This window comes from Pinus tabuliformis, chromosome 1_2 (genome assembly GCF_031772625.1).
Source record: "Pinus tabuliformis cultivar Carrire ecotype Pingquan chromosome 1_2, CPIR1, whole genome shotgun sequence".
NCBI lineage: Eukaryota > Viridiplantae > Streptophyta > Pinopsida > Pinales > Pinaceae > Pinus > Pinus tabuliformis.
Genome location: NC_142298.1, coordinates 554488657 through 554516514, shown reverse-complemented (window position 1 = coordinate 554516514; position 27858 = coordinate 554488657). Strand labels below are relative to the sequence as shown.

The following is a 27858-nucleotide window of genomic DNA, read 5'->3' as shown; positions in this document are numbered from 1 at the left end:
GCTATTAATAAGTTTCAGCATTACATTATAGGGTATCCTACTTTCATGCACATTGATCATACAACTATCAAGTATTTGATGAATAAACCAATAACCCCTAGTCGTATTACAAGATGGTTACTGTTAATTCAAGAATTTGATATTACCATTGTAGATAAGCCAGGGAAAGATAATGTAGTTGCAAATTTCCTGTCTATGATGGATACTAGTGATGAAGGTACACCTGTAGAGGATAGTTTTCCAGATGAACATCTCTTTGCAATTTCTACTCACACTCCATGGTATGCAAATATTGCTAACTATCTTGCTACAGGAAAAGTGCCTCAACACCTACCATATAGAGAACAATGAAAGATTATCCATCATAGTGCTTGTTATTCATGGATAGAAGGATATCTCTTTTATACAAGACCTGACCAACAAATACGGCACTGCATAAGTGAGGATGACATCTATGATGTCCTGAAAGCTTCTCATGATGGCCCATGTGGGGGACATTTTGCAGATAAGCGGATAGGTCATAAGGTGTTGCAAATGGGGTACTATTGGCCTTCTATTTTTCGTGATGCAAGGAAATATGTTCGAGGGTGCGATAGTTGCCAACAAATGGGTCATCTTGGTCGAGTAGATGAGATGTTGTTACAACCTCAACTAGCTCTTGAGCCCTTTGAAAAATGGGCTATCAATTTCGTTGGGCCATTTAATCCACCTTCACATCAGAAAGTTCACATTTTGGTTTGCATGAATTATGTGACAAAGTGGGTAGAGGCCAAGGTTGTTGTGAAAGCAACATAACAGGTTGTCTCAGACTTTTTATTTGAAGAAATTTTTGCTCGGTATGAAGCTCCTAGAGAGATAGTTTTAGATGGAGAGGCACAATTTACATCACATCTGATAGCAAGACTTATGAAGAAGTATGGAATTAAGCATATGGTCACATCTCCATATCATCCTCAGGCGAATGGTCAAGTGGAGAGCACAAACAAGGTACTAGAAAATATTCTTACAAATACTGTAGAGAACCATTGCTGAAATTGGGCTGAAAAGCTTCCTGAGGCACATTGGGCATGTAGAACAACATAGTGGAACACAACAAGACTTTCACCATACGAGCTTTTCTATGGGAAATCCCCCTTGTTTCTGGTGGAATTTGAAATTAAGATGCTTGGACAACCCTTGAAGTAGGTTTGGATCTTTCAGAATCCCATAAACACTGACTGGAACAGTTAAATGAATTGGATGAAATTAGGTTGGTAGTTGTCCAGAATACTACTGCAATTTAGCAGCAACGAACTAAATTGCACGACAAATTTATTAAGAAAAAGGTGTTTCAAAGAGGAGATTGGGCATTGCTCTATGATTCTCGGTTCAAAGGTTTTAAAGAAAAACTTTGCTCCAGATGGATAGGTCCATATGAAGTTGACACGGTGTTTGATAACAAGATTGTTAGACTTATAACAATTGATGAGGCACACACTTCTCTACTTGTAAATATAAAGACTCCTTTATTAAACATTTCTCTGATAATTCTAGTTTTGAAATTGTTAGTGCAGAGAACTCTTCCTCTACACCTTTGATCTAATATATATATATAATAAAATGATGTTACTACTCTATCATTCTTTTCCTTGCAGGTACTTCATTGGTGTTGTTACTCCCCCGGTGTTGTTACTCCGTTCATGGCAATTCTAAGAAAGTGTTCAATTAGTTTTGTTAATCTCCCCAATGTTGTTACTCCTCGGGTGTTGTTACTCCCCCCATGATGTTACTCCTCAGGTGTTGTTACTCCCTCCGTTGTTGTTACTCCGTCAAGGTAAGTCGCCAGGTATGTCCTTGATCAACTTTGTGGATTTGATCGATAATTCATTTGACATGACTCGACATGACCATGGATGGTCATCCCTTAGTTGGGGGGAGGTATTATAATAAATGCAAAGATGCCATAATTAAATTGTAGTAATGACTTGTCATTATCACCATTGAACCTTGTGCTAGCGCGTACACTCCACGACCCCCACCATACTTCGCATGGTTACCTATATGCATTGGGACTTGAAATAAGTATGATTGTATTAATGGATGGTCCTTTCCAATGCTGTGAAATGATTACCATAATTTCCACTCATTATTACCATAATCCACCATGGATTTTTCCATATTTCACTATTACCTTCCTGGATTTCACTATCACCGCACCCCGTCGCCACCACAACCCTGTCACTGCAAATTTACCTGTCGACACTCTTCCTCAACGGTCTTGTTGTTACTCCAATTGCTACTATTGAGCAACTGCAGAATGGGTGGGCAAGCCGTTAGGCACGAACCAGAAAATACAGTGCAGGTTCGACACAATCCAGACGTATGGTAGGTCTTTTTAGATGTAGGATGGCATGTGTATTTTGAGAGGCTGCAGGGATTTGACGAAGCTATCATAGTCGAATTCACATTAAACTTGGATGGAAATCATTCCAGAGTTCGTGGGCTGGATTTTTTGCGTCACAAAGGAAGTAATTTCCACTGTCAGCGGATTGCTGCAAGGAGGGCAGAAATGGTTTTCTCGGAAATATCCTTTGCTAGAGTTCCCATAATTGTTTTTACAGGCTGGAGAAACAACAGTTCATAAGGGTAGGGGGTATGATCAAAAGTCTCTGCCGCACCCATGGGATGAGGTTGCATATTTTGTCATGAGGTATATTACTTGCAAAGGTCAATTTGCTACCCTGTTTAAATATCATTTCAAGCTTCTTGCATGCCTTCGGTTCTGGCATGCGCAGGTTCATTCTTTAGATATGAGATATTTTCTATGGAATAATCTTCAGTTAATGCCGCAATCTGCTCGTCGGTCTCGACAAGCATTAGTGGTCCTTACAAATCATGGGTTGGTCAAACCATTGGTGGTGCATGCTCTGTCTCAAACTTTGTGGCTTGGCCACAATTCATCGAGCTAGCAGAGGAAGAACTTGCAGCTATGATGCCTGCAAGGGAGGATGAGGAATAATTAGTGGTGGAAGAAGAAGAGGTTGTAGATGACGTTGTTCCACAAGAACTAGTGTCACCTGCTGATGAATGGGAGTAGAAGCAATGGAGATAAAAGAGAATGCAGTCGACGCTGCTCCACAAGAACCAACATCGACTGCCAATTTGAGGGGAGAATCGCCACCCTTGGATGAAATTGCAGGTGGTGCTGACACACAAGAACCAACATCACCTATCCAAGAAAATGAGGAACCTTTGGATGAAGTTGCAGGTGGTGCTGATACATAAGAACCAACATCACCTGCTCGAGTAAATAAGGAACCCTTGGAAGAAATAGGGGTTGCAGTTGACACTACTCCACAAGAACCAGTGTCGATTGTTGAGCAAGAGGAAAAATTGGAAGAAGCACAAGCAGAAAAAAAAAAGGGAGCACAGACCAGCCAGTGAACACAGGGGAAGGAGAAGGAGGGCATGAGGCAGCATGCACTGAGAGGATGGAAATTGAAGAAAATATCCTTCATTCTCCACTTCTTGCATCTTTGCCAAGAGGGGCAAGGAAGTTTTGTAAACCTAGACACTCGGTGAAAGAAAAAGCCTCTCCCTCGATCATAAAATTTGTCAGGATGGTTACAGGCACCATTATCGACACTGTTACACAAGAACCAGTGTCGACTGGTGAACAAATTGGACAAATTGAGGGATTGGTGGTCGACACTGCCACACAAGAACTAATGCTAACTGAAGGACAAATTGAAGAAATTATGACTGATATTGTCTCCATGGGGCCATTAGAGGAGAATGTTGCTGTTGAAACTAACCCGCAAGGGCTAGAAACAACTTTTGAGCAGATGAAAGAAGATGGTCGGGCAGTGGAGTAGTAACAAGAAAAGGGTGTCGAAGACACTACCCCACAAAGGCTTGTAGTGACTCCAGCGCCACCAAGGGAAGATGTGGAGGTCTCAAGACCTGAAGAAGAAGATGGCCGAGCAACAAAGAAGTCACAAGAAAAGGGTGTCAAAGGCACTACCCCACAAAGGCCTGTAGTGACTCCAGAGCCACCAAGGGAAGATGTGGAGGTCCCCAGACCTGAAGAAGAAGATGTTGGGACTGTTCCCCGAGTTGAGAAACAAACAGAGGAAATCAGGATAAAACACGAGACTATTGACGTCAATCCACCAAACCCCACACCAGTTGCGAGACTAGTGGAGGAGGTTGTTGTCAAACAAAAAATTATTGAGAAATGTGAAAAAAGATGGCCTCATCTTAAGGAAAGGTACTAGTCACAGTTCAAATAAAAATGCAGCTAAAAATGGAAATTGTCAAGCTAAGGAGGCAGGTAATGCACTTACGAAGAAAAGTGAGGAGGCACAAGACGAATGATGCGAAACTTGGTGTCGAAACAATTTTAGCAACAGTGCAGACTGAAGACAAGCCCACAACCTTTGCGGCTACAAAAACTGAGTCGTTTTTACATTTGATCGAGTCATGAGAATTTTTTATGACTGTAGAGATTCAGAAATGGAAAGTTGTTGCATCTCACCTTCAATGGGGGACCATTCCTTTAGAATCCCAACGGGAAGGAGTGAGGGGAATTCGTGAGCAAGCTACGAAAATAGTTACTGATTACATGGACCAGATAGAGAAAGAGAAACGGAAGTAGGAGAAGCAGCAAAAGAAAATTGAGGAACTAGAAGAGTAGGTGAAACTACTGAAGGCTGACAAGGAAGAAATGTTCACTCTGGCGCAATAGGTAATGGCTTGCCAACCCCCTGCCCATAACTATGCTCTGTTCCTCCATGAACAATATTTATTCTTTTGTTTAGAAAGCATTCATCAGGAAATCAACCATGTAATAGAGGACCCGATACAATTTTTGCGTATCTTGAAGAGTCACAATACCCTGAACCAACACCTGATGTGCGAACTCTATATGCATGATTACTTTTTGGGTGATGATCAATCATTCAACTCGGTGCCATACATGGGGGATATTCAGTTAAGAGCCTTTACCTCCTACACAGTTAATCAAGTTAAGTGGAAGAAGGCCTTCGACACGTTTGAAGAGAATCAAGCAAACAGGCCACTTGTCCTTCGGATGGAGAATTGTCAGTCTGTGAATGTCTATAACAAACACCATACCTTCTTGGAGATCAAAGGATGAAAAGGATAGATGTTGGCAACCCATAAATGGTGTGTTGACATGTGCACAAAACAAATTTTTACTTGTCAAGAGGAGGCCTGGGACTAGTGCCAGAAACAATGGATGCTATCATCATCAACCGTCAGGACACGTGAACCTTTTGGGGCCCCCAACTTTGCTTGGGCTTTAAACATAGTACCTCGGTATATTGCATGCATGTAGCTTCGTGGGATCCGATGGATGGGTTTGAGGTTCTAATTCCCCATTATCTGGTTTCCAGCCGATCAGTATAACCCAACTTATGTGGTAGGCAAGGATTGGTGGAAGGAAGTCCTCAGGACAGATGGATATAAGCCTTCGAGAACAGAAATGGATACAAAATATGATCTCGCACAGCTTCATGCTGATCACAGAAACTTCAACCTAGATCTTCGTAGGTGACGAGCTGCATGAAGACATGAAGAAATACTACTTGGGGGGAGATGTTGGTGGTTGAATTTGCATGTTTTTACCCACCTTTTTACCCTATTTCCTATATCCATTTTACACCATTGTTGGTCAATTTAAATTCTAAACCGCACAGGGATACCTCTTGTCATGTCTTTATGAATCATTAATCAATGAAGCATAGTCATAGGGGATTGTTGCCTAGGTGGCTTGCTAATTCAATTATTCTTGTAGATTTGGAGGAAGAATGACTAGGATCATGGTTTAACAAATGGTGACCATCGAGCTGGGAGCTTTATCATGGGACATCAATTGCAATGGTGGATCAACCTCTCAATCAATGCACTGCTATCTTTATATTCTATTTTACTTTGGAAACCGCTATGTAATTGTAGGAGATGTTAGTGTTAACAAATTGTATAAGTAGAGTTACAGGGCTGTGAAAGCTAGTAGTTAAGATCACAAGAGAATTACATTAACTCTGAGTCTATAACAACATACTTTGTAATGTCCTTTTTGATTAATGAAATTCTGATCTTCTAAGTATTTCATGACTTCTTGATCTTGCCACAACCTTGATTAGGGAGTTGGGCCCACTCTCTTGACCAGGTGCTGCTGGAATAGATGTGCACATAGGTTTATTTCGATTGAGTTATTTATTGCTGTGAATGATTATTAGTGTGTTGTTGTGAGTCTTAACTTGCTATTACTCTTATTTGTTGTTACAATTATTGCTTGTTGTTACACATTGTTAAGTTTATAATTGAATGTTCAATGCTGGGTAGGGAAACTGTGGCCTGCATATACTTTGCATGATAGCCTTGAAATAACTCATAGAGCCCTAGGTTGACAATTAATGTGGAATTGGGTGAATTGCATGATTCATATCTGAACACCAACAATGTCCATATCAGTGTTCCTGGAACTCACACTCCTATTAATTCGATGCTCCAAACCTTTAACGACATATGCCACATAATAGGGTGATGAGTCCTTAAATAGGCATGTACCTTCTTGTGCACCAGTTTCCACTGGTCGTGCCATAATCTCAAGAAAATCTCGATCTTCAGTCCCATTAAATACACATTATGTCCTAGGGATCTAACAAACCAATTTTGTAATCAATTTGGAGAGTAACAAGACGATGACCACCTCCTCGCCATTAATTCTCGTTGATGTTCACAGTCCTACAAATTCTATGAAATGACGGGTTTCTTACAACCTCCATATACCGGTTTATTAATCTCCTTATTCCATACAATGAGATGACCAGGGGTTCTGGGAGGATGCCATGCATTATGTAGAAATTCCTTGTAGATTCAAACTGCTTATGTAATTTTCTAAAACAAAAGACTTGAATCTACTCTACTCATCAACGAAAATAATTAATCGATTGAGAAATCACGAAGCATACAAGAGAAAGAATTCAATCAACAAATTACACAATGATTTCCTGGGGAAAGCCACAACTAAAAACCCTTGCTATATGTATATTGCATTAGTATGAAAATATGAGAAGATTACAATGCTTTTCTCAAGCCCGAGCAACCTCTGCATTATCTCTATCTGTCTCACTGCTTCCTAGACAAGCTTAGGTCAATACTTAACCAATTTTTTTGCTTGTCCAAGTCCCTATTTCCTTGTGTTGTTTCCTTGGGAATTAGCCCCTATTAATCAGGGAAATTCCTCATTTGGAATTACACAATCCTCATAGGCCTTCCTTTGACTGCATGCATCACTTGTACAATTTAAATGATTATAAAACTGATAGTACACTATGCTTGAACTCCAATCTCAACTGGGTAACTCTCGGATTTGACATGCATGAGTTATTTATGAGTGAATCATCAGTTAACTAGTTGAACACATGAAGCATCACCCCACTATTTGACACCCTACTAGTTGCTCCATCAGTTGGAACTAGTTTAACTGACTTTAACTTAGTTAAATTGAATTAATTAATTACAATTCAAAATAAACTCAACCAGGGCTCCTATAAAGTAGGAGACACTCTACATGACTGAAGTTAGACCCTCAACTCGAATTAACTGAGCCAACTACGTCAAATTAACTTAGTTAACTTGTACAAGTTGTCTTGTGATGTAGAATTACCATTTTATTCCTAATTTAATTCAAGGGAAAATTAAATCAGGATTTTTCTTATTGCATTTTCAACACATTAAGCTTGTCATATCCTTTCTTCACCTGTTTGACCTTCCGAGAGGGCTTCCTTGTATCATCCTTCTATCATCAATAGTCATGCCAAAATTTATTGCCACCCTAACCTTCATTAAATTAAGGAGTGCGAAGGTGATTGCCATCTCTCTTGTCAACCTCGTATCTCCCTGCTCCCAAGAGCACTCCATAATTTTCCATTTCATCAGCAAGCTTATTCAGGTGACATAGAATGTAAAAAATGGAATATTGTTCAATTTTTTCCAGCTGATATCTGATTCTTTTGACTATGGGGGAATTGTTGTCGAAAAAATGTACATTTGTTCTATAACCAACAAGGAATCCCCAACAAATATTACTCTTTATTCCAAGGGTGTGAGCGAGGTCCAAACCTTTCCACAAAGTGAAATGCTTGACCTTGTTGTTGGTGGCCACTCCCAATCCCCATGCGTATTTTGTCTCTAGATGTTCCTCGGGGTTACAAAGGACCCCTCCCGCTCCTACCTCCCCTATATTATTATATTATTATTACGACAATAAAGTGAAATAACTTTTTATCTAATTTATGTTCAAATTTATCTAGATTTATTAAAGCCAACCTATATCCATCTTAACTCTGGATCTACCAAGCGTCGAGAGGGATAAAATCTCTTGAGGTGCAAACTTTGAAATCAATTATAACTTACCACTAAACCATTCATGATGTACACTATTGTGCACTCATCGCATGATTACCTAGCATCATAAACCTAATTTTCCACATCTATATCCTCTATACATGTGTGTGAACATTATGATGTGTCCATGTAGTCTTTGTACTACTCTTGCTAGTGGTAATCATGTCACTTCACTTGAGGCTTGGATTGCTTAAGGCTCAAATAAATTATATACTTTACATCTAAAAGTAACCTCTCTCTCTTCCTTCTCGCTCTCCTCTCTTTCCTTCTCTCTATTCCTTCCTCTCTCTCCCTTTTTGTCCCACCTCCCTTTGTCTACTCCCCCGCCATCTCTCCCTCTTCCCTTTGCCACTCCCTTTATCTCTCCACCTCTATCTCTCTAAGTCTTTGTTCTTCTCTACTTCTCTCTCACCCTTCAACTCCATCTCTCTCTCTTTTCTATGTGGAATATCTATGAAATAATTTTAGTAGTGGTGATGATAAAGGGTTTAAATATATCTCAAAAGTAATTATAACTTTTTCTCTTTTAGATTTAATTAAAAAAATGTTATAAAATTAAATTATTTTGATTGTGAAATGAGTTTTGGTTTTAAATATGTTTTTGGACATATAAGCCATGGTATTGTAACAAAGCCTATTTACAAGCCAATAATATCCATGGTAAAGAACAGATGAATATGCATCATCGTTAAAAATCTTGCTATATTGTAAGTATTAAGTTTTTATGGGCTTATAATTAAATTTAAATATGGTTATGAAATCATTATTTTAATTTATATTACATTTTGCATTTAATTTTGTTTTGTTTTGTTTTGTATTTTTTTTTCCTTCCTATACATATTTTTCCTGACATTTAATAAATGTTGACAAACTTACATACATTACATTACTTACTTATATTACACACATCTCCCCTATACTGAGTTGAAAGTATAAGTTTTTAAACTCAATAAGCATATGTAATACCTTATACAAACATTCTATTATTATTATTTATTTTTTTAATTAATTGGATATTTTGTATCATTAGATGAGCTGGTTTTCATAAGATTTAGTCCTTACTAGGTCACATTTTCAAACTTTATGGGGAGGGGTTCAGCTATAGAAAGTATAAGTTTTTAAGCTCACTAAGCATATGTAATACCATAATGATGCAATTAAACCGAAAAAAACATTCTTTTTTTACAATATGAATCACAAAAGCTTAAGATGTAACATATGTAATACCTTATACAAACATTTTATTTTATTTATTTTTGTTAAAATTAATTAGATATTTTGTATTATTAGACGAGTTGATTTTCATAAGATTTAGTCCTCCCTAGACAAACTTTATAGAGAAAAATTGAGAATAAAAACGACTTTGGAGAATTAAACTTCCAAAAGATATTTAAACTTAAGAGAAACAATTCTAATGATGAAATGAATCAATATTTTTTCTATTCAATAAATAGAGTAGACTTAAGAGAAACAATTCTAACGATGAAATGAATCAATATTTTTCTATTCAATAAATAGAGTAGCCTTACCTAAACTCTCCCAAGTGACTATATATATATTGGGTTAACCTAGCAAATTAATTATTTGTTTATTTATAGTTGGGTGGTCGTGAAGGTTAAACAATTTTTTTTAAAATATTTATGTATTTAATTATATATTGCTTATATAAAGGAGTATGTACGGGAATATTTTTATTTATTGAATCAATTATATGTTAATTATTTGTTTATTTATAGTTGGGTGGTCGTGAAGGTTAAACAATTTTTTTTTGTAAATATTTATGTATTTAATTATATATTGCTTATATAAAGGAGTATGTACGGGAAATATTTTTATTTATTGAATCAATTATATGTTTTTTTTTTTTCCGAAGGTGGTAAAACCTATCAACTCAGGTGTCAAACCAACAGTGAGGACAGTCATCTCTGGCTGCTATCCGCGAATGTTGGGTTTGACTCATCACTATTAAATAGGAAAACCACGCCACCTGGCATAACCCTGCTGACTCTCATGGAAATATATATATTTTATTAAATTTATATAAATAAAATAATAGGAAACAAAAACAAATGTTTATGTTATGGCAGCTTACATTTTGACTGGGCCTGGAGTATGCCCTAAAACTGCTTCTGCTTGGCTAAGAGCTCGTCTTCCTCGGACGTAAGGAAACAGGTTAACGGCCCAAGACCCAGAGGCATCTGGCAGGAGTGAAAGCCTGCTCCCTTACGGACCACCAGCGGGTTATTTCAGGTGGCGTGGTTTTCCTTGATAACAGTGATGTGTTAAATTAACATTCGCGGATAGCAGCCAGAGATGGCTGTCCTCACTGTTGGTTTGACACACTGAGTTTGATAGGTTTTTCCACCTTTTGAAAAAAAAGAAAAAAGAAAAAGAGGAAGCTTACATTTTGACGACTTTTGCTTATAAAGGCAGAGGGAGCTTCCATTTCCGCAAGATGACGTGTAATGGCGGCCGCGATTCGAGCGTCTGCCAACCGGGGAGAGGAGATAGGGACCAGTCCATGTGACCGCGGACGTTTTAACCACAACAGGATCACATATCGCATAGTTACTGAAGCCTTTATCTCCTGCATGTGACCATGGGAGACGGGTTCTTGCGCCTAAATCTCTATACTCCTCGTATTCCTTAGAGGTCGGAGGATCGAAGCGAGAAACAGCAGACACAGATATATTTCTATTTTTGATAGAGCTGTAAATAGGCCGGATTGATCGCCTGGTAATATTCGACATGAAAAGCCTGCTGAGAAAATTCCACAAAGGAGGGAACAGCGATTCCGGCCGATCGTCTAACCAAACGGGAGCTTCGTCGTCTTCGTCTCCCTCACTGTCCTATGGAACTGATCACAGTGCAGCATGGAGCAATGCCTCCGCTTCTCCCTCGAGGGAGGGGGCTAACGACCTTTCTTACTCCCGAGGTAGGACAGCAGGAGGAGGGGGAGGCAGGGTTACTACTAGTACGACAAATAATAATAACGGCGAAGACGAGCAGCAGGGAGAGGATTATTCTTTTCTGGAAGAGGAGTTTCAGGTGCAGTTGGCTTTAGCTATCAGTGCATCGAACACTGATGTTAGAGACAATTCAGAGTCGGAGCAGATTAAAGCTGCGCAGAGGTTAAGCCTTGGCCGTGCACTGACCCGGGTTAGATGTACGGACTACGACGCAGAGTCGCTTTCTCGGCGTTATTGGGTGAGTATCTCTTCTGCAAAATTTACGAAATTTTTCTATGAATTTACGGAATTGAGCTCGTGACGTCGAAATTTAATGCTGAGATTGCTCAAAATAAGGTCTTGAATGTGGAGTTTTCGTTCAGAACAATGCTGACATTAAATTCGTTGCATAATTCACGTAGCTAGAGTCGCAAAGGTTGAAATTTTAACCATGTAAGTATTAAAAGCTGGGTTTTATGTGCAACTTGTGCAAGCGGAACCGGAAAAGGTTCAGTTTTTGATTTTTAAAACCCTGGAAACAGTTCCGCTCTTTAGTTTATGCAATCAGTGCCCGGAAGGTTGAGTTTTTGCTGATGTAAACCTCGACACCAGAGTTCTAATATGTAATTAACCATATTACGGCCGGCATTGCTGAAAAACTTGAACATCTTTGTTTCAAAATATATTGTTATGTCCATTAAATATTTAGAGATGTACACAGTTTTATACACATTTTAGTTATATAACGTTTATCAGACACATATTGATGGTGGATTTCTCCGACTACAAGTGAAAATTGACGTCTTTTACAATTTTCCGCCAGAAGAGCCCACAAATAAATTCATACAACTGTGAAATTATTTAGCGTAGGGGATGTGGTCTAAAAAGCTTTCATACAGCTGTTAAATTTCTAGAGAGAGGGATGGGGCCGTCGGGTTGCGGCTGCAGAGAACGTTTTGATTTAGATTCAGAGGAGTTGCTCACTGAACTAGGGCTTGAAACTTGAATTAAGTATATCAGAGATCACTGAATTTGAATTCAGATATGTGTGGATTGAAATTGTGACGAATGAAAACCATTGAAATCAAATTTACGATGGGAAGGTTGTGAAAACCCAGGAATCTCAAGTCAGGGAAAAAGCAGTACAGAATAAGAAGCACCTCAGGCAACAAACAACACCTCCAATGAGAAAAATCTTCTGAGATGCTGAGAAAGCGCTTAAATGCTCTCCCTCACAGTTATTCTGCTTCTTCTAAAAAATTCATCCCTTCAAATAAAGGACAAGCAGGTTTCCGCCAAAACTATCAGATGACTGAACACATCTTCACGCTCTGAGCCATTATTGAGGAGGCTTGTCAATGCCCTTAAAAGGTTTACGGTTGCTTTGTAGACTTCCAGAAAGTGTTTGGCACAATTTCAAGGGAGGCCTTATTCCATAGGCTCCACTACATTGGAGCCTATGGCTACTTATTTACGAAATGAGTTTGCTCTTAATGCCTTTGAGGAAGTTTTGACTCACAAGGACTTAGGACTGCCTCACTCTATTTTATGGTGATGAGGGATGGACTCATTATTCGGTCCCATTACACTCTTCGCTATTGGATGCATGCTGTTCAGATCCCATTGGGTTAGTTCAAAGTTAGTTCTCGTAGATTGTGGATCAAGATTGACAACTAGGTTTGACCAATCAGACGGGAGTTTCCAGCAGTGCCATCTTTGAGAGATCGAGACTAAGGAGCATTTCATCTTCCTTTGCCCCATTTATTATGAGATCTATGGGATATTTCATTACTTGTTCAAGGGGATCCAGACCCTATCCAGTTTCTTGCAACACTCTAATCAGAGATGTATACCCCTTTAGATATAGGAGGCCCTTAGACGTCTTGCTCACATTCTCCAACGTCCTCCTAAACTAAATCTTGTTCAATGGATTACATCCTTCTTTACGATGCTCCCTTAAGCTAGGGGCACCAGGAGATAGATTGATATCAAGTTATCAACATTGACTCAGACTCTAGATTGATGTGGATGTGAGGAGCCATTCCCCTTCCCCAGAGACCTCAGAGACATTATGAGACTAGATTTATCACCAATTGGCAGTCGAGGTTACCTGGATAGTTGAGGTCACCTGAACATTGGAGGTGGGTTACTTCTTCCCAGGAACAACACAACAGAGGATCCAAATCTTCCCCCAACTCTCCCTTGGAGCATCTTTCTATCTTGAGTTTTCTTTATTTTTCCTCAAGTGTTAGGAGAGACAGGTGTAGTGGACCATGGCCTAGGCCTTGGCTCCTTTTTGTGACTATTGCCCACACTTAGAGTTGAAGGTTTTCCATGTTTTAGTATATAAATATTATGTTTTTACTTCATCTTTTGTTCTTTATATAGGAGTCTATTCGGTGCTAATGCTTGTATTGACATCATTGTACTTGACAGTCACATTGACCTACTTTTGTGGTCATTTGTTGGACATTAATATCGTTATCTTATCTTATCTAGGGATGATTCTCAACTTCTTTTAGTGGATCAACTATTGTGTATGCATCTTTGTCTTCCACTCTATATATTGTCCTTATTGGACATACTATATGTAAGGTCATTTAGTGTTTCACATGGATCTTGACTCCCTCCATTGTGACTTTGGTTTCTTTGGATGTATTTTAAATTTTTAGTGGCAACGACAATATCATCAATAAATTGTGCTCCTTGGGCTCCTTTAGTCGAACAACATATGTCAATGGCTTTTTCTTTTAGATTTCAATAGTGTTCCATGGGTGCACGCACCCCTCGCACCCCACACACTTGGGACGGGGGGGATGTCTAGGGGTGTGTTTCCCCATGCACCCCTTTTGGGTAGTCGTGGAGAGACGTAGGGCGTGTGTTTCCCTAGTGTGGGGGATGCGACTCCCCAAGAGGGGGTGCTTCTGGGCGCTCCCCTTGAATATGTCTAATAACACTTAATATAAAAAAAATTGAAAATTCATGTATTAAAAAACTTAAAAAAAATAAAAAATAAAACAAAACTTAAAAAATAAAATAAAAAATAAAACAAAACTAAAATTAAGAAGTTAAAACTACCTATTCATTTCCCAAATTCTCTTGCCTGCTATTGAGCTCTGCTGAGTGCTGTCTTGCCGCCGTCAAGCTGTGCTCTACTGCCGCTGTCGAGTGTGCTCTCTTGCCCATCGTCGAGCTCTTCTAGAATGATGAATGATGAATTGAACTTTTAAATCAATGTAGGTTATAGAATGATGAATTATATGGATCAATGTATTTGAATATTTCATTATTAAATCTCATGGCATGGTTGAATGACGAGTATGTCATATGAACGATGTATGTATCAAAATGAATGACGATGATGGATCAATGTATTCCAATATTTAATTCAATTATGAATTTAAATTTTATGTGTGGATCAATGTATTGCTATTAGTCTATTTATGCTTTCATTATTAAATATGAACTTATTTCCCTAAAGTTTGAGGGTACTCCCACATGTTCCCTTTGTGCGTCTCCCCGCACCAAAGTCTTGGTGGAACATTGGATTTCAATCATAAGCCTTCTTTGCTAGGTTGTGGAATTGTGTTGGTATTGATGCTATGGTGTTTTGGTGACACTTTATCTTTTGAGGGTCCGCATTCAACATTGGGTGGGGGGAGTGCAATCTAATGTTATCTTCACGGTGTTTTATCCATCTTTGGGGAGGTTGTTGTGTATAGGGAAAACCCTATGTTGAGATGGGTATTCATCAACCCTCTTACTTCTTTATTTTAGGTGCGGTCTACCATATTTTTGAGTTGGATATCCATACACCAACTCTCACTTGTATTTCAATCGCCATCACGACTAGTTGTATTTGAGTTGGGTATTCCTAAACCTACTCTCTGTTGTATTATGACTAAGAACACTTTGTAGAGATGGTATCTATAAAATCACTCATTCTATTTGAGTTTCTCTCTGAGCTGTTCTCTCTTAGAGGCATCTAAGTTGGGTATTCTCACATTCACTTCCCTGTCATGTTTAAGCTCTCTTAGTTTCATTCAAGCTCTAATATTGTACTTGAACTTCTTTCTTAGTTGTGCTCTCTTAGGTGTATTTGTGTTGGGTATTCACAAACCCACACCCCTATTGTATTTGAGCTTTCTTAGCTGTCTTCAAATTCTCCTAGATGTATGGATTTTTGTCTTCATATTATCATTTCAACTATGATTGATGTTATTAGAGTTGGGCACTCCCATCTCTTCTCTGTTACAAGATGCTCCATCTACCACTTCTTGAGGTGGTGAAATTGGTGACTCTATTCTTCCACTAGATGTGTAGTATGGTTGGGATGTGTTATCTAGCCCTCCTCCATTATATGAGCATCTTAATGACAATATTTTCTAGTAGACGTGCAATTTGGTGGCATCATCCTTTCACTAGACAAGTGGTTCAATCTTCACTTTCCTTTGAGGGACGAGCAATGCATAGTTGATTCCTATACAAGATGTTTCTTCCAACACTTCTTTATTGAATATGTAGAAATTTGATAGAATTGCAACTGCTCAAGAAATTTAATCTAAAATCATGAGACACAATTCTACTCTATTGATCTACGGAATGAAATTCACAATTTAGAACAACATGCATAGACATGCAATAAGAAAAACCACAAATACACAGTGATTTCTAGGGGAACCCAACTGGGAAAAACCCCTCAAGCCTCTTTGCATTAATCAGATGAATAGAGAATCTATTACAATTGCTAGCTCTAGCTCTAAGCTCAACCTGCAAAAGAATAATTGTTCTCTCTGCTCAATGAACAACTCTGGCCAACACTTAGCCAAATATCAACTCACCTAGCCTCCTATTTCCTTGCGCAATTCCTGAGGAAATTAGCCCTTATTTTTTAGGAATTTTCCTCCAATTGATTGCGTAATTCCCAAGGATTGATCATTTGACTGCATGTAACACATGTACATTCAAACTAGTTTACAACTACTTGTTACACTGCTTTGTCATCTCCACTTCAACTTAGGAACTCGAATTCTCTGCACCCACTAGCTATTTTAGGTTGTTTGATTCATGATGTGGATTGTATTTGTTAAAGGCACGGGGAGAGAGTGTGGGAGAGATATAGAGGGGTAGAGGGAGTGAGAGGGGGAGAGAGGGAGAGGGAGAGCGAGATAGAGAGGGATAAAAGGGGATGGCAAGAGAGAGACGGGGGAGGGGGGAGAGAGAGTTGGGGGAGGGAGGAGGATGGGGAGAGGGAGAGTGGGAGACATGGAGGGAGAGGGTCAGAGCGAGAGAGATAGATGTGAGGGTAGAGGGGGAGAAGGAGTGGGAGAAGAACGAGAGAGGTAGAGAGGGGAAGAGGGGGAAGGAGAGGAGGAGAGGGCAAGAGAAGGAAGGGGGAGAGAGAGAGAGAGGAAGATAGTGGGAGAGGGAGAGGGAGAAAGAGTGTGAGAGAGTAGTTGAGGGGGAGGGAGAGGACGAGAGGCAGAGAGAGGCTGTGGGCTAGAGGGAGAGGGAAAGGGAGGTAGATAGTGGAAGAGAAGAGAGAGAGATGTTTGGGTATCTCTGAGTTAGACTACTGTCCCACTGCACAACTGACTCTAACAATAATTAGAGGCTAGTTAACTGAATACAACTAAAAATAACTGAACTGGATTACTAAAATTTAGCAATCACACATGCATAACTAAACTCCAAGCCCTCTAACTTGAATTTACTGAGCTAACTGAGTGACAAGATCCATGTCACACTAGTTAACTACCTCCAAGTTGTCCTGCTGATGTGGAAATTTGATTTACTCAATTTGACTAAGGTTAAAGTCAAATTGAGCCTTTCTTGCTACATTTTTTCAACACTCCCTCTTAGCAAGAAAGGGATTTTCCACCACCCCTATCCTGCACCTGTGGAATTCGAATTTACCTCTTGACAATGCCTTTGTCAAGATGTCAACATCTTGCTCCTTAGTTGGAATGTACTGTAGCAACATAATTCTCCTCTGCACACAATCCCACAAATGATGATACCAGATATCAATGTGCTTGGACCTATCATGAAATATTGGATTCTCAGAGAGCTTAATGCAACTCTGATTATCATAATATATCACTGTTGGATCCATCTCTTGACTGAATAGTCCCACAAGTATTTTCCTCATCCAGATTGCTTCACATGCTGCTTGACTTGCAACCATCTATTTAGTCTCTACTGAGCTAAGCGCCACAGACCTCTGCTTCTTGTTGTACCAGGAAATAATTGCGGACCCAACACTGAAGATAACACCTGATGTACTTTTCCCGTCGGATGGACTTCTTGCCCAATCTGCATTGGTGAAGCGTTGTAGCTTCACTTTGTCTATCTGTCTGTACCATAATCCATACTGGGTAGTGCCTCTGAGGTATCGTAACACATGCTTCGTTGTCTTCCTATCTAATTTGGTAGGCCTCACCATGGCTTGGCTGAGCTGGTTGACTAAATAGCACATGTCGGGTCGTTTGTTCACAAGATACATCATTGAATCCACAAGTTGCCTGTAAATGGTAGCGTCTACTTCCTCACTTGAAGAAGCATACTCTTTCCTCTAGTTTTTTGCTAGAGGTGTGTCCATGGGCTTACAATTTTCCATGTCAAATCTCTGAAATATCTCGGTAGCATACTTGCCTCGGTACACAAACAATTCACCATCATCCCGCCATACTTCCAGCCTGAGGAGGTAATGCATAAGGCCCATGTCTTTCATCTCAAATTCCCTTGCAAGATCCTCTTTGCAAGAGCAGATCAACTGCTCATCACCTGTCAATATTAAATCATCGACATACAAAACAAGAATAAGCAACTTACCATCTACCACAATGTGATAGAGGTTCGCATCTGCATCCAATGAGATAACTATCGATCTGAGTGTACCATGCTTGGGCGCCTGTTTGAGACCATAGAATGCTCTCTTGATTCTGCACACATGTGACTCTCGATCATATGTCTCAAATCCTTCTGGCTGCTCTATGTAAATTTCATCCTTAACAACATCATTGAGAAAGGTGGTCTTCACATCCATCTGGTGGATTTTCCACCCCATCTACGCAACCAATGCTAGAATGGATCTAATTGAGGAATATGTTGCAACTGGTGCAAAAGTTTCCTCATAGTCCACTCTCTATATCTGAGAAAATCCTTTGGCCACAAGTCCGGCCTTGTACTTCTCGATGCTCCTGTCCGCGACATGCTTCACTTTTTAGATCCATCTCGAACCAACCACCGATTTTTCTTTAGGTCTTGACACCACCTCCCATACACTGTTCTTCATGATGGATTCGTATTCTTCCATCATAGCATTAGCCCAAATTGGTTGAGCAACTGTTTCCTCAAATGAAGAAGGCATTGTCTCAATGAGCTTTGTCATGACTCATGAGAGCCATGTACCCAGTGTACCTATTAGGTGACTTCTTTTGCTTGCGCTGTGATGTGGGGGCTCCCACATTCTCCCTTGCATCCCGCAACAATGTATCAGTATCTCTGGTTCTCTTTCTCCCCTCTTTGGAGGATTCTGGTTGAGTGGATGCCTCCACTCTACCTACTGTCTGCTCCTCTGCATGTGGCTACTCCACAACCTCTTAAAGCTCATCCTGAGGCTCTTCCTTTGGAGTTAGAAGCTCCTGCTCCGGTGGGATACTCGGCTCTTGTTCCAGAGAGCATCTCATAGCCTTGTCCTCATCGAACTTGACATCTCTCCTCACGACTGTCATCCTTAGTGAAGACAAATACACTTGGTAATTGTGTGGAGTTTCGGTGTATCCTACAGAAACTCCCAACTCTGCAGTGGGCTCAAGTTTCTTCCTCGAATCCTTGGAGACACGACAATATATTGAAGCTCCAAAAATTTTGAAATGAGACACATCAAACTTTCTCCTAGAAAAAGCTTCCTTTGGTGTGATCATACCAAGTATCTTATGAGGACTTCGGTTCTGCAAGTAGACTGCGGTGTTGCATGCTTCTGCCCATAGATGTAATGGCAGCCCCTGATCATGCAACATGGCTCTTGTTGCTCCCACTATGCTCCTGTTCTTCCTCTCAGCTACCCCATTCTGTTGTGGGTTATGGGGTGCTGTCAATTCTCTTCGAATACCTTCTTTTGCACATAAATCCTTGAAGGCATGTGAAACAAATTCACCTCCATTGTTGCTCCTGAGAGCCTTCACCTTCTTCCCAGTCTCCTTCTCAACTAATGCCTTGAACTCAACAATTTTTGAGAAAACTTCATCCTTCTTCTGCATGAAGAAGATCCAACATTTTCTAGAGAAATCATCAATAAAAATAACATAGTACTTATGTTTTGTTGTGGAGGCTGTAGAAAAGGGTCCACAAACATTAGAGTGGACTCGCTCCAAGATTGCATTTGCTCTGCTATCTCGGTCATGGAAAGTGGATTTGACATATTTCCCCAATGTGCAGCCCTTGTAGACATCCTGCTGGTCAAGGGAGCCTTTAGGGAGATCGGTGTTAATTTGTTGCATGATTTTTAAGCCGCCATGGTGTAGATGACCCAATCTCCTATACCAGAGTTCTCCAACATCTCGACTCTGCACTTTTTTAGTCTTGCTGCTCAATGCAGTGCAATCTCCCACCTCAAGTTTGTAAAGGTTCTTCAATCGTATCCCGATTTGCTTCACTTGCTTGGTAGCTATGTGTCTCATAAAGGATTTCCCTTTAATGAAAATAACATCATAGCCATGATCTTCCAATACTGCTACAGAGATTAGGTTCTTCTTCAGCCCATGTACAAGCATAACATCTTTGAGGCGGAGAGGAGAGGCTTTCTCCCTCTCAAAGGTGATAGTACCAATTCCTATAGCACTATACCTCCCATCATCACCCATTTCGATATGCATATGGAGATCCTTCTCCTCTAGGCTACTGAAAAACTCCTTGCACCTTGTCATATGGAACGAGGCACTAGAATCAAGGTACCACACACTCCCCATAATAGTGCTGGCCATGCATGCTATTAGGGTGAAGTCTAATTCGAATTGTGAAGCCAGCGCTTCACCTGCTACTCCTCCTGAAGGCTTCTTGGTAGACTTCTTTTGTGGACATTTTGTTGCATAGTGCCCGAACTCATGGTAGTGGAAGCATTTTATCTTGCTCATGTCTTTCTTCTTGCCATTATTTTGGTTGGACTCAGATTTGCTTTGGGTCTTCTTCCCTTTGCCCTTCTTCCCCTTTCCAACCAATGCAAAATTCTCTTCATCCTTAGCTTTGGATGATGTTCCATCTCAATTATTTCAGATTGTTTTTCCAAATTATTTTGTAATTTTTCTCACACGTGTGGATGCAGTAGCAGTTGTAGGGGCCGAAAATTTCAAACTTGCAGTAGAGGTCGAAATTTTGAAGATGGGGGTCAAAATTGTGTTGCTGGAAGAGATTTGACTGAGTTTGACTTGGACAAAGGAAGCACATCATCAACGAGGTTGGACTTGGTCTTAGAAGGGTATTAATCTTGGTCTAGAGGTCTTGGAATTCGTCAATTGAAGGATCTATAAGAAGTGAAGAGATTTATGGGTTTTCCTCTCAAGTGGAAAGGTTTTGGCCATGGCTTGTAGCTTATATTCTGTGTTCTTATGTACTATTGTTCTTGTTGTTAATAGAAAGGTAGGTTTTTGCTTAAGAAAATAAAGTTTCCACTAATTTTACAAATTAATGGAAAAAATACATCACAAGCAGTTATCAAGAAAAGAAAAATAATCCTAAGTACTGCCCTATAGATTTCTCAACATCAAGAACAAGTATCTTATCCCCAGGATCAATGAGTTATTGGATGAGTTACATGGAGCAGTTTATTTTTCAAAGATTGACCTACGATCAGGGTATCATCAAATCTGGGTTCAAGAGCAAGATGTGCCAAAGACAACATATGCCACCTACAGACACTTTGAGTTTTTGGTCATGCCATTTGGTCTAACCAATGCTCCTGCCACATTCCAATCTTGCATGAATAACATCTTCAACAAGTAGTTAAGGAAATTATTATTAGTATTTTTTGACGACCTTCTCATATACAACAGGATATGGGAAGATCACTTGGGGCACCTGGATGAAATTTTGAATATAATGCAACAACAATCACTGTATGCCAAGGCATCAAAATGCGAGTTTGGGATGACAAAGATCCTCTATCTAGGACACATAATTAGCGCGTGAGAAGCATAGGTACATCACGAGAACATTTAGGCAATATTGGACTAGCCAACACCTAAGAATTTGACCGAGTTGCGAGTATTTTTTAGAATATGTAGCTATTACTGGTAGTTCGTCAAAGGTTTCTCTCAACTAAGTGCACCATCCACATATTTGACAAAGTAAGGAGCATTCAGGTGGACAAAGGAATTAAACAAAACATTCAATAAGCTCAAGGAAGTAATTAGCTCATGTCGAGTACTAGTACTCCTCGACTTCAGTCAACCCTTTGTGTTAGAATGCGATGCATCAAGAGAGGGAATAAGGCAGTATTAATGCAGAAGGGCCATCCAATTATATTCGACTTCACGACACAAAGAGACTTTACTTCATATATGACAAAGTAATGTTGGCTATTATGCATGCCTTGGCAAAGTTCAGGCAATACTTGGTAGAAAACAGGTTCGTAGTGAAGATAGACCACAACAGCGTATGCCATTTCTTGGAACAAAAGACTTGAACGAACAACAACAAAAGTGGGTGAGCAACATCTAGGCTTATGATTTTGATATTGAATACGTAAAAGGGAAAAAGAACATTGTATTCGATGCACTCTCCAGAAACTAGTAGCATGTTCTTTCATGGAGCTTATAGAAGATTGGAGACTCACCTCTTCGTGGAATATTCCAAAAACAAATTCACATGTGCTCTGACGAACGAACTCATCCAAGATGAGTAGTATAAGATAGTTAACAATATTATTTACTATAAGGACAAGATATACTTGGTTCATGAATCTACGCTCAAGGAGAAATCTTGAAGGCTGCACATGACGTACCATCAACTGAGCACCAAGGATTCTTCAAAACTTATTAACGATTTTCATGGAAGGGCCTCAAAGATGGCATAATAAAATACATTAAGAAATGCATGACATGTCAACTGAATAAGGTTGAGCACTCGTATCCTATAGGTTTACTTCAACCTTTACCAATTCTAGAACAAAAATGGTAAAGCATCTCAATGGAATTCATTACAGGCCTACCCAAAGCACAAAGCAAAGATTGCATCTATACAATGGTTGACAGGTTGATGAAATTTGCACATTTCTTTGCGATTCCCACTGATTATTCAACCAAATAGGTAGCATAACTTTTCTTCAAGGAAGTTTTCAGGCTTCACGGACTGCCTAAAAATATAGTTAGTGATCGAGATAGCAAATTTACGGGGGCATTTTGGCAGGAACTAATTAGGTTAGTTGGGACAAGATTAACCCCAAGCACCAACTATCATCCGCAAATAGATGGCCAGACAAAGATCGTGAACAAATGGATTGAGGGATACTTACGTAACTACGTGACTGGTCAACAAAATGCATGGATCAAATGGCTATACCTGGGGGAGCATTGTTACAATACTACTTATCATATGTCTATTGGGATGACACCTTTCAGAGCATTGTACAGTTATGATGCTCCATCCTTTCTTGACATTGTCTTTGGAGACAGCAGGGCCCCATTAGCTAAAGATTGGATACAAGAAAGCCAAGATATTCTCAAGACACTCGGAGAAAACATGCATGCTGCCCAAAATCGGAAAAAGATGTATGCGGGCCAACACCGAACCAAAACGCAGTTTTGAGGTAGGAGACCTTGTATTTTTGAGATTGCAACCATATAGGCAATCTACACTCAAGAAGAGTGGTGCAGAAAAGCTGAAGCCGAGGTTTTATGGACCCTACAAAGTTCTCCGGAGAACAGGAGAGGTGGTGTATGAATTAGAACTGCTAAAAGAAAACAGAATTCATAATGTCTTGGATGAAGAAGGACAACTGAAGTTAATTCTAGAGGCAATCATGGCAGTACAAGAAAAGAAACTAAGAGGCAAAGTAATCTCAGAATATCTTATTAGATGGAAAAATCTTCCAGAAGGAGATGCCACATTGGAAGGAAAACGAGTTTTAAAACATCACAATCTGCAATCGCTTGAGGGCAAGTAATTCGGGAATGGGGGACTGTAATGTCCTCTGCAAATTGATGGCTAATGGAGGACAAAATAGGCTATTGGATCTTGTAGGCAATAGTATTGATAAAGGGGTAAAAGCCCAATTTTTCCGATGTTGGGGCAACATTGGGCAAAAATTGGGTCGGCTAAGGCTAAATTAGGGGTTGTGCACACAACCTCTCACATTTGGAGCCCATTGAAAAATCTATAAATAGAAGACGGTTGAGATGTCAAATGAGGCATCATGAGTTCTGGATCAAATCATCTGATTTCTTGAGCTAAAGCTTTGAGGGTTTTAACTTTTTAAGATCCCTTCTCTTATGCTAATTTCGGTGGTGAAAGATTCCACCCTAGTTAGTTTTATTTTCCTTTTTTTATACTTGTTCTTGTAACAGGGAAATTCATCATCCAAGGGCCAACAAAGGTATCTTAAGGCAATCTGTGTGGTTGGACAAATTCTTCAAAGACTAATTGTCTGGGCAGATCGTTGCATTGGTGGCCAGATCATTGTGGAAACTAATCTGAAGCAGGCTACAATCCCTGAGGCTGGCACTCCTTAGATAGACGAATTGCCGAGGTTAGGTTATAGCAATGGGCAATGAAATATCCCACTCTGTCTGTGGCCCGAATCCTTTCTATTCTATACTAGGTTGAGATCCTTCTGAAGCAGCCGAGACCTTCTGGAGATTGAAGCACTGAAGTTTCCATCTGAGGCAGAGTGAGACCCATCTGAGATCAACTTCGTGGTTCCTATAACAAACCGGGTATAAAGATTTTTATTTGTTATCTCTGTGGTAGACATGAAGGTTTTTTGAAGCAAAACTCCACATATCTGAAGTCTTGAAGGAGATTGTGGATCCTCTAACAGAGTAACAGGGACTCTGGTGGAAACACAAAGGTTATACTTGCAACAGATCCAAGATTATTGAAGTGCAGACCTGAGGTGTCTAGGGTATCTGGTTAAACAAAACTCATATAGTGTTTATCTGTTTGCATATAAATTTGAATCAATGTTTTGCTGTTGAATTTACTAGGGTCTGTTTGGACTATATCTATTGTGCTGGTTGATGGAATTGTTGGATTACACTATTGGATTTATTTCATATTGGAAAGTCAGTTTTTGAAGGTTATACTATTTGTATTGAATTCATTTTTTGTACACAAGATAAATTTTATTGAAACCCTAGTTACTGAAGGGAGATCCAGGGCAAAAGTTTTCCTTATTACTCTACACCCACTTTGAAAAGGATTTGACCCCACGTGATTGATAAAGGCAACAGTTGAGTTTACAATCAGTCGGGACATGGATTGGCCCCTGGAATTGTTTTTACTTGTACACCCGCCTTTACTTGCATGGCTGTCTCGACTGAGGTTTGCCACTTAATTATGACATTGTGGAATGGCCCCATGGCTGGCTGGCAAGTTTCAGCCCACCTTTGACCTCACTTAACAACTCATGTTAAGTGCTGGCAGCTGACTTGGAGGAGGTTCAATCCGTTGATAATTTCATTGTCTATTTAGTTCATTGTGCATACCCTTGGAACCTTCCACTATAATTTTATAACCTTGTGGCTCATGTGTCTTGATCTATGTTTGACCAGCCCACATCAACGCAGAGCATGAGGAGCATCTCACCTTATTTTCCAATGTTTCACTTTATTGTACCCACAAATTAAGTGTCCTTGTCTCATAAGGTGACGTCTTACTTAAGGAGGCAAGGTTTAGCTTAGGAGAGCAAACATTTCCCTTACCTTTTCAAAGTTGCACTTTGACCATGATTTTTACCTTGGACATATTCTTGCCATTTTTATTAACGTGCAATATGCTAATGTCACCTTCTTGACCTGAATTTTGCTTCGAGTATCCTTTTTCTGCCAAAATTTCAATGTGGCATCTCAAGTAGGCATCAAGACAATCATTCTGAACCACTGTCGAAATTTGGTCTCAGGAGCCTTGTGCATTGGCATGCATGCAGTGCCCCATAAAATATTGAATGTCATGAACTGTAGGAATGCCTGTGGAAAATCTTGATAATGCTGCACCATAGCCAAGGAAATGCATACAAACTTGCTAAAACATGACCATGTAGGAAAGACATAGGTGCACTCGAAACATAGGCTGGACTGGCCGTACATAATGCAATCACCTCCACAAAAACCGATGGCTCCTCTAAACAATGTGTCAAGATAGATCCACCTCAAATCCTCTAATCCGATCCAGGATTAAAGGAAGTGAGAATGGGAAACTAAAAGGACCAGACATGGTCGACCATTATACGCCTAGGATACCCTAATACACAGTCAACTACAGGTCAACAAGGCTTGAAATTTGCAAATCCTTGGTCTTACGATGTTGTTGATATGGAAAATGCATATAGGTACCTCCCAGGAGGTAACAGGCGCCATATCTTTTGTTCTCTTGTTCATGGGTTTTCTTTTCTTTATGTGATATTTCTGTTCAATATTTATACTGGATTAGGATTTTGTGAAGTGTTCACTGTAGATCGACATTCTCTTTATCATTTTAGCAATGGGCCTAACCCAAGAATCTTCTGTGGTCCCGTGGACAATGGAAAACAGCTAACAGGGATCCCCTCCTGCAGGTGGAGACTTTCACTATTCCCAAGTTTTCTTCTCTCAGTCTCTCATGAGCTAACTTTTCAGGGCTTGAAGGGAGGGCCAAATATTATTAAAATGCAGTTCCCATCTATAGCCTTATCCTTGACACCTTTAGGTTTGAATTCCAGTTCAGTGCCAGATTCGCACATTATAAAAGACATTGTCTTTGACAGGTGGGCTGCCCCTATTTCCCAAGTGATGTTTTATGTAGGTTTTTCAGAGTTTTTCATGGGTCCTTTTCGGACCCAGAGGTGCAGGCATCGTTAAATGGACGGAGCTTGGGGTAAGCTAGCCTTATTCAGTTCAGATTGTAACACATTGAAGTATTCATGAAAAAACTTGTGATCTGGTTCAGTCACTTTTAATATTACACAGTTACATTAAAGTTTAAATTTTAATCATGGTGTAACAAATCTAACAGAGTAGAACATGGAAATCCTTGCTTGAAATTTGGGTTGTAATTGCGAGGATATTTTGCAGTTGTTGACTAGTCTGAATTGAAAAATTGTTTGGATACCTTATAATGCTCCATGGAACTATATCTTGGCAGAATTGGTAATTCACGAATGGCCTATAGAACATATTTTGAATATTCTCTCTTTACAGCATTCTGTTGCATTTTTTCTGTATGCAGTTAGTAGTATATTTTTATCCTGATTTGCAGTGTTTGCCGATGTACTTGATGATGGCAGGATTATAATGTTCTTGATTACGAGGAAAGAATTCTGGATGGATTTTATGATGTTTATGGTGGTTCGTATGACCTTAGTTCTCAAGACAAGTTGCCTTCTCTTGCTGAACTTCAACAGATACCTGTCTCAAATAATCTAGGCTATGAAGTTGTCCTAGTCAATAGAGCAATTGATCCTGCATTAGAACAGCTTGAACAAGCTGCTCTTTGCCTTGCACTAGATTCTGGAACTACTGAGCCTGGTCCAGTGAATAGTGGCCTAGCACAAAAGGTTGCGGACATTGTTGCGAATCATATGGGTGGGCCAGTTAGTGATGCTAATGACATGCTAGCACAGTGGACAACGACAAGTTATGAATTGCAAGTTTCTTCAAATAATATTGTACTTCTTCTTGGTTGCTTGCAGACAGGGTTGTCGCGTCATCGGGCTCTGTTATTTAAGGTTACATCATTGGATACAACTTTTATTCATGTGTGGTTGTCTAAACACAATTTGTGTAGTGTCTGCTCTTGCTGATTCATCCCTAATTTTCCATTTAGCAATTATTAGTGTTGTTGGAAAAAGATCAATGTTTTACAGGTTTGCAAATAGGAATTTTAAGATCATTAAGTCCTTCTATATTGAGAAAAGTGTTTGATTTTAACTTTGGGAAACAAACTAGGATTTCAAGATCCCCACACTAAATTCTGCACTTTTTATAAGAGAAATCAAATTGCTTTTTCTTTTAACATTTTTGTTTCTGATTAATCTGCAATATAGTGCTTTCATTCCCTGTGTTTTTGGAGATGAACTACATGTGAACAGCTATTGGGTTGCATATATCTCATGATAAATTAGTGCTCAAAATGCTCTTGACGTCAGAATGCTAAATTTAAAAATCTGGAATAAAGATAAGATGCAAGTAATTTCTAGGAAAGATTAAGCATTTGAGGGAGACTGAGTCTAAAATTATTGTTACAGGCAGAATTTTTGCAAATCAATAAACTAAATTCAACTCAATCAAAGGGGGTTGTTAAC

At 39.6% G+C, this 27858-nt stretch overlaps 1 protein-coding gene and 1 pseudogene across 2 annotated transcripts in view; both read left to right on the top strand.

Annotated features, from left to right (window-relative positions):
• LOC149206790 (uncharacterized) overlaps positions 1–2998 on the top strand; it is a 36978-nt pseudogene extending 33980 nt beyond the window's left edge.
• Positions 2999–10904: 7906 nt separating this feature from the next.
• Positions 10905–27858, top strand: part of LOC149206789 (serine/threonine-protein kinase EDR1-like) — a 290283-nt gene continuing 273329 nt past the window's right edge. The window contains exons 1-2 of one of the 2 annotated variants that reach the window (XM_089395578.1): positions 10906–11622; positions 26842–27282. In XM_089395578.1, coding sequence (XP_089251704.1) covers positions 11164–11622; positions 26842–27282 — 900 coding nt within the window. In that variant the 5' untranslated portion in view covers positions 10906–11163. Of the gene's footprint in view, positions 11623–26841; positions 27283–27858 lie in introns of both variants that reach the window. The other variant, XM_089395579.1, reaches the window with a different exon arrangement.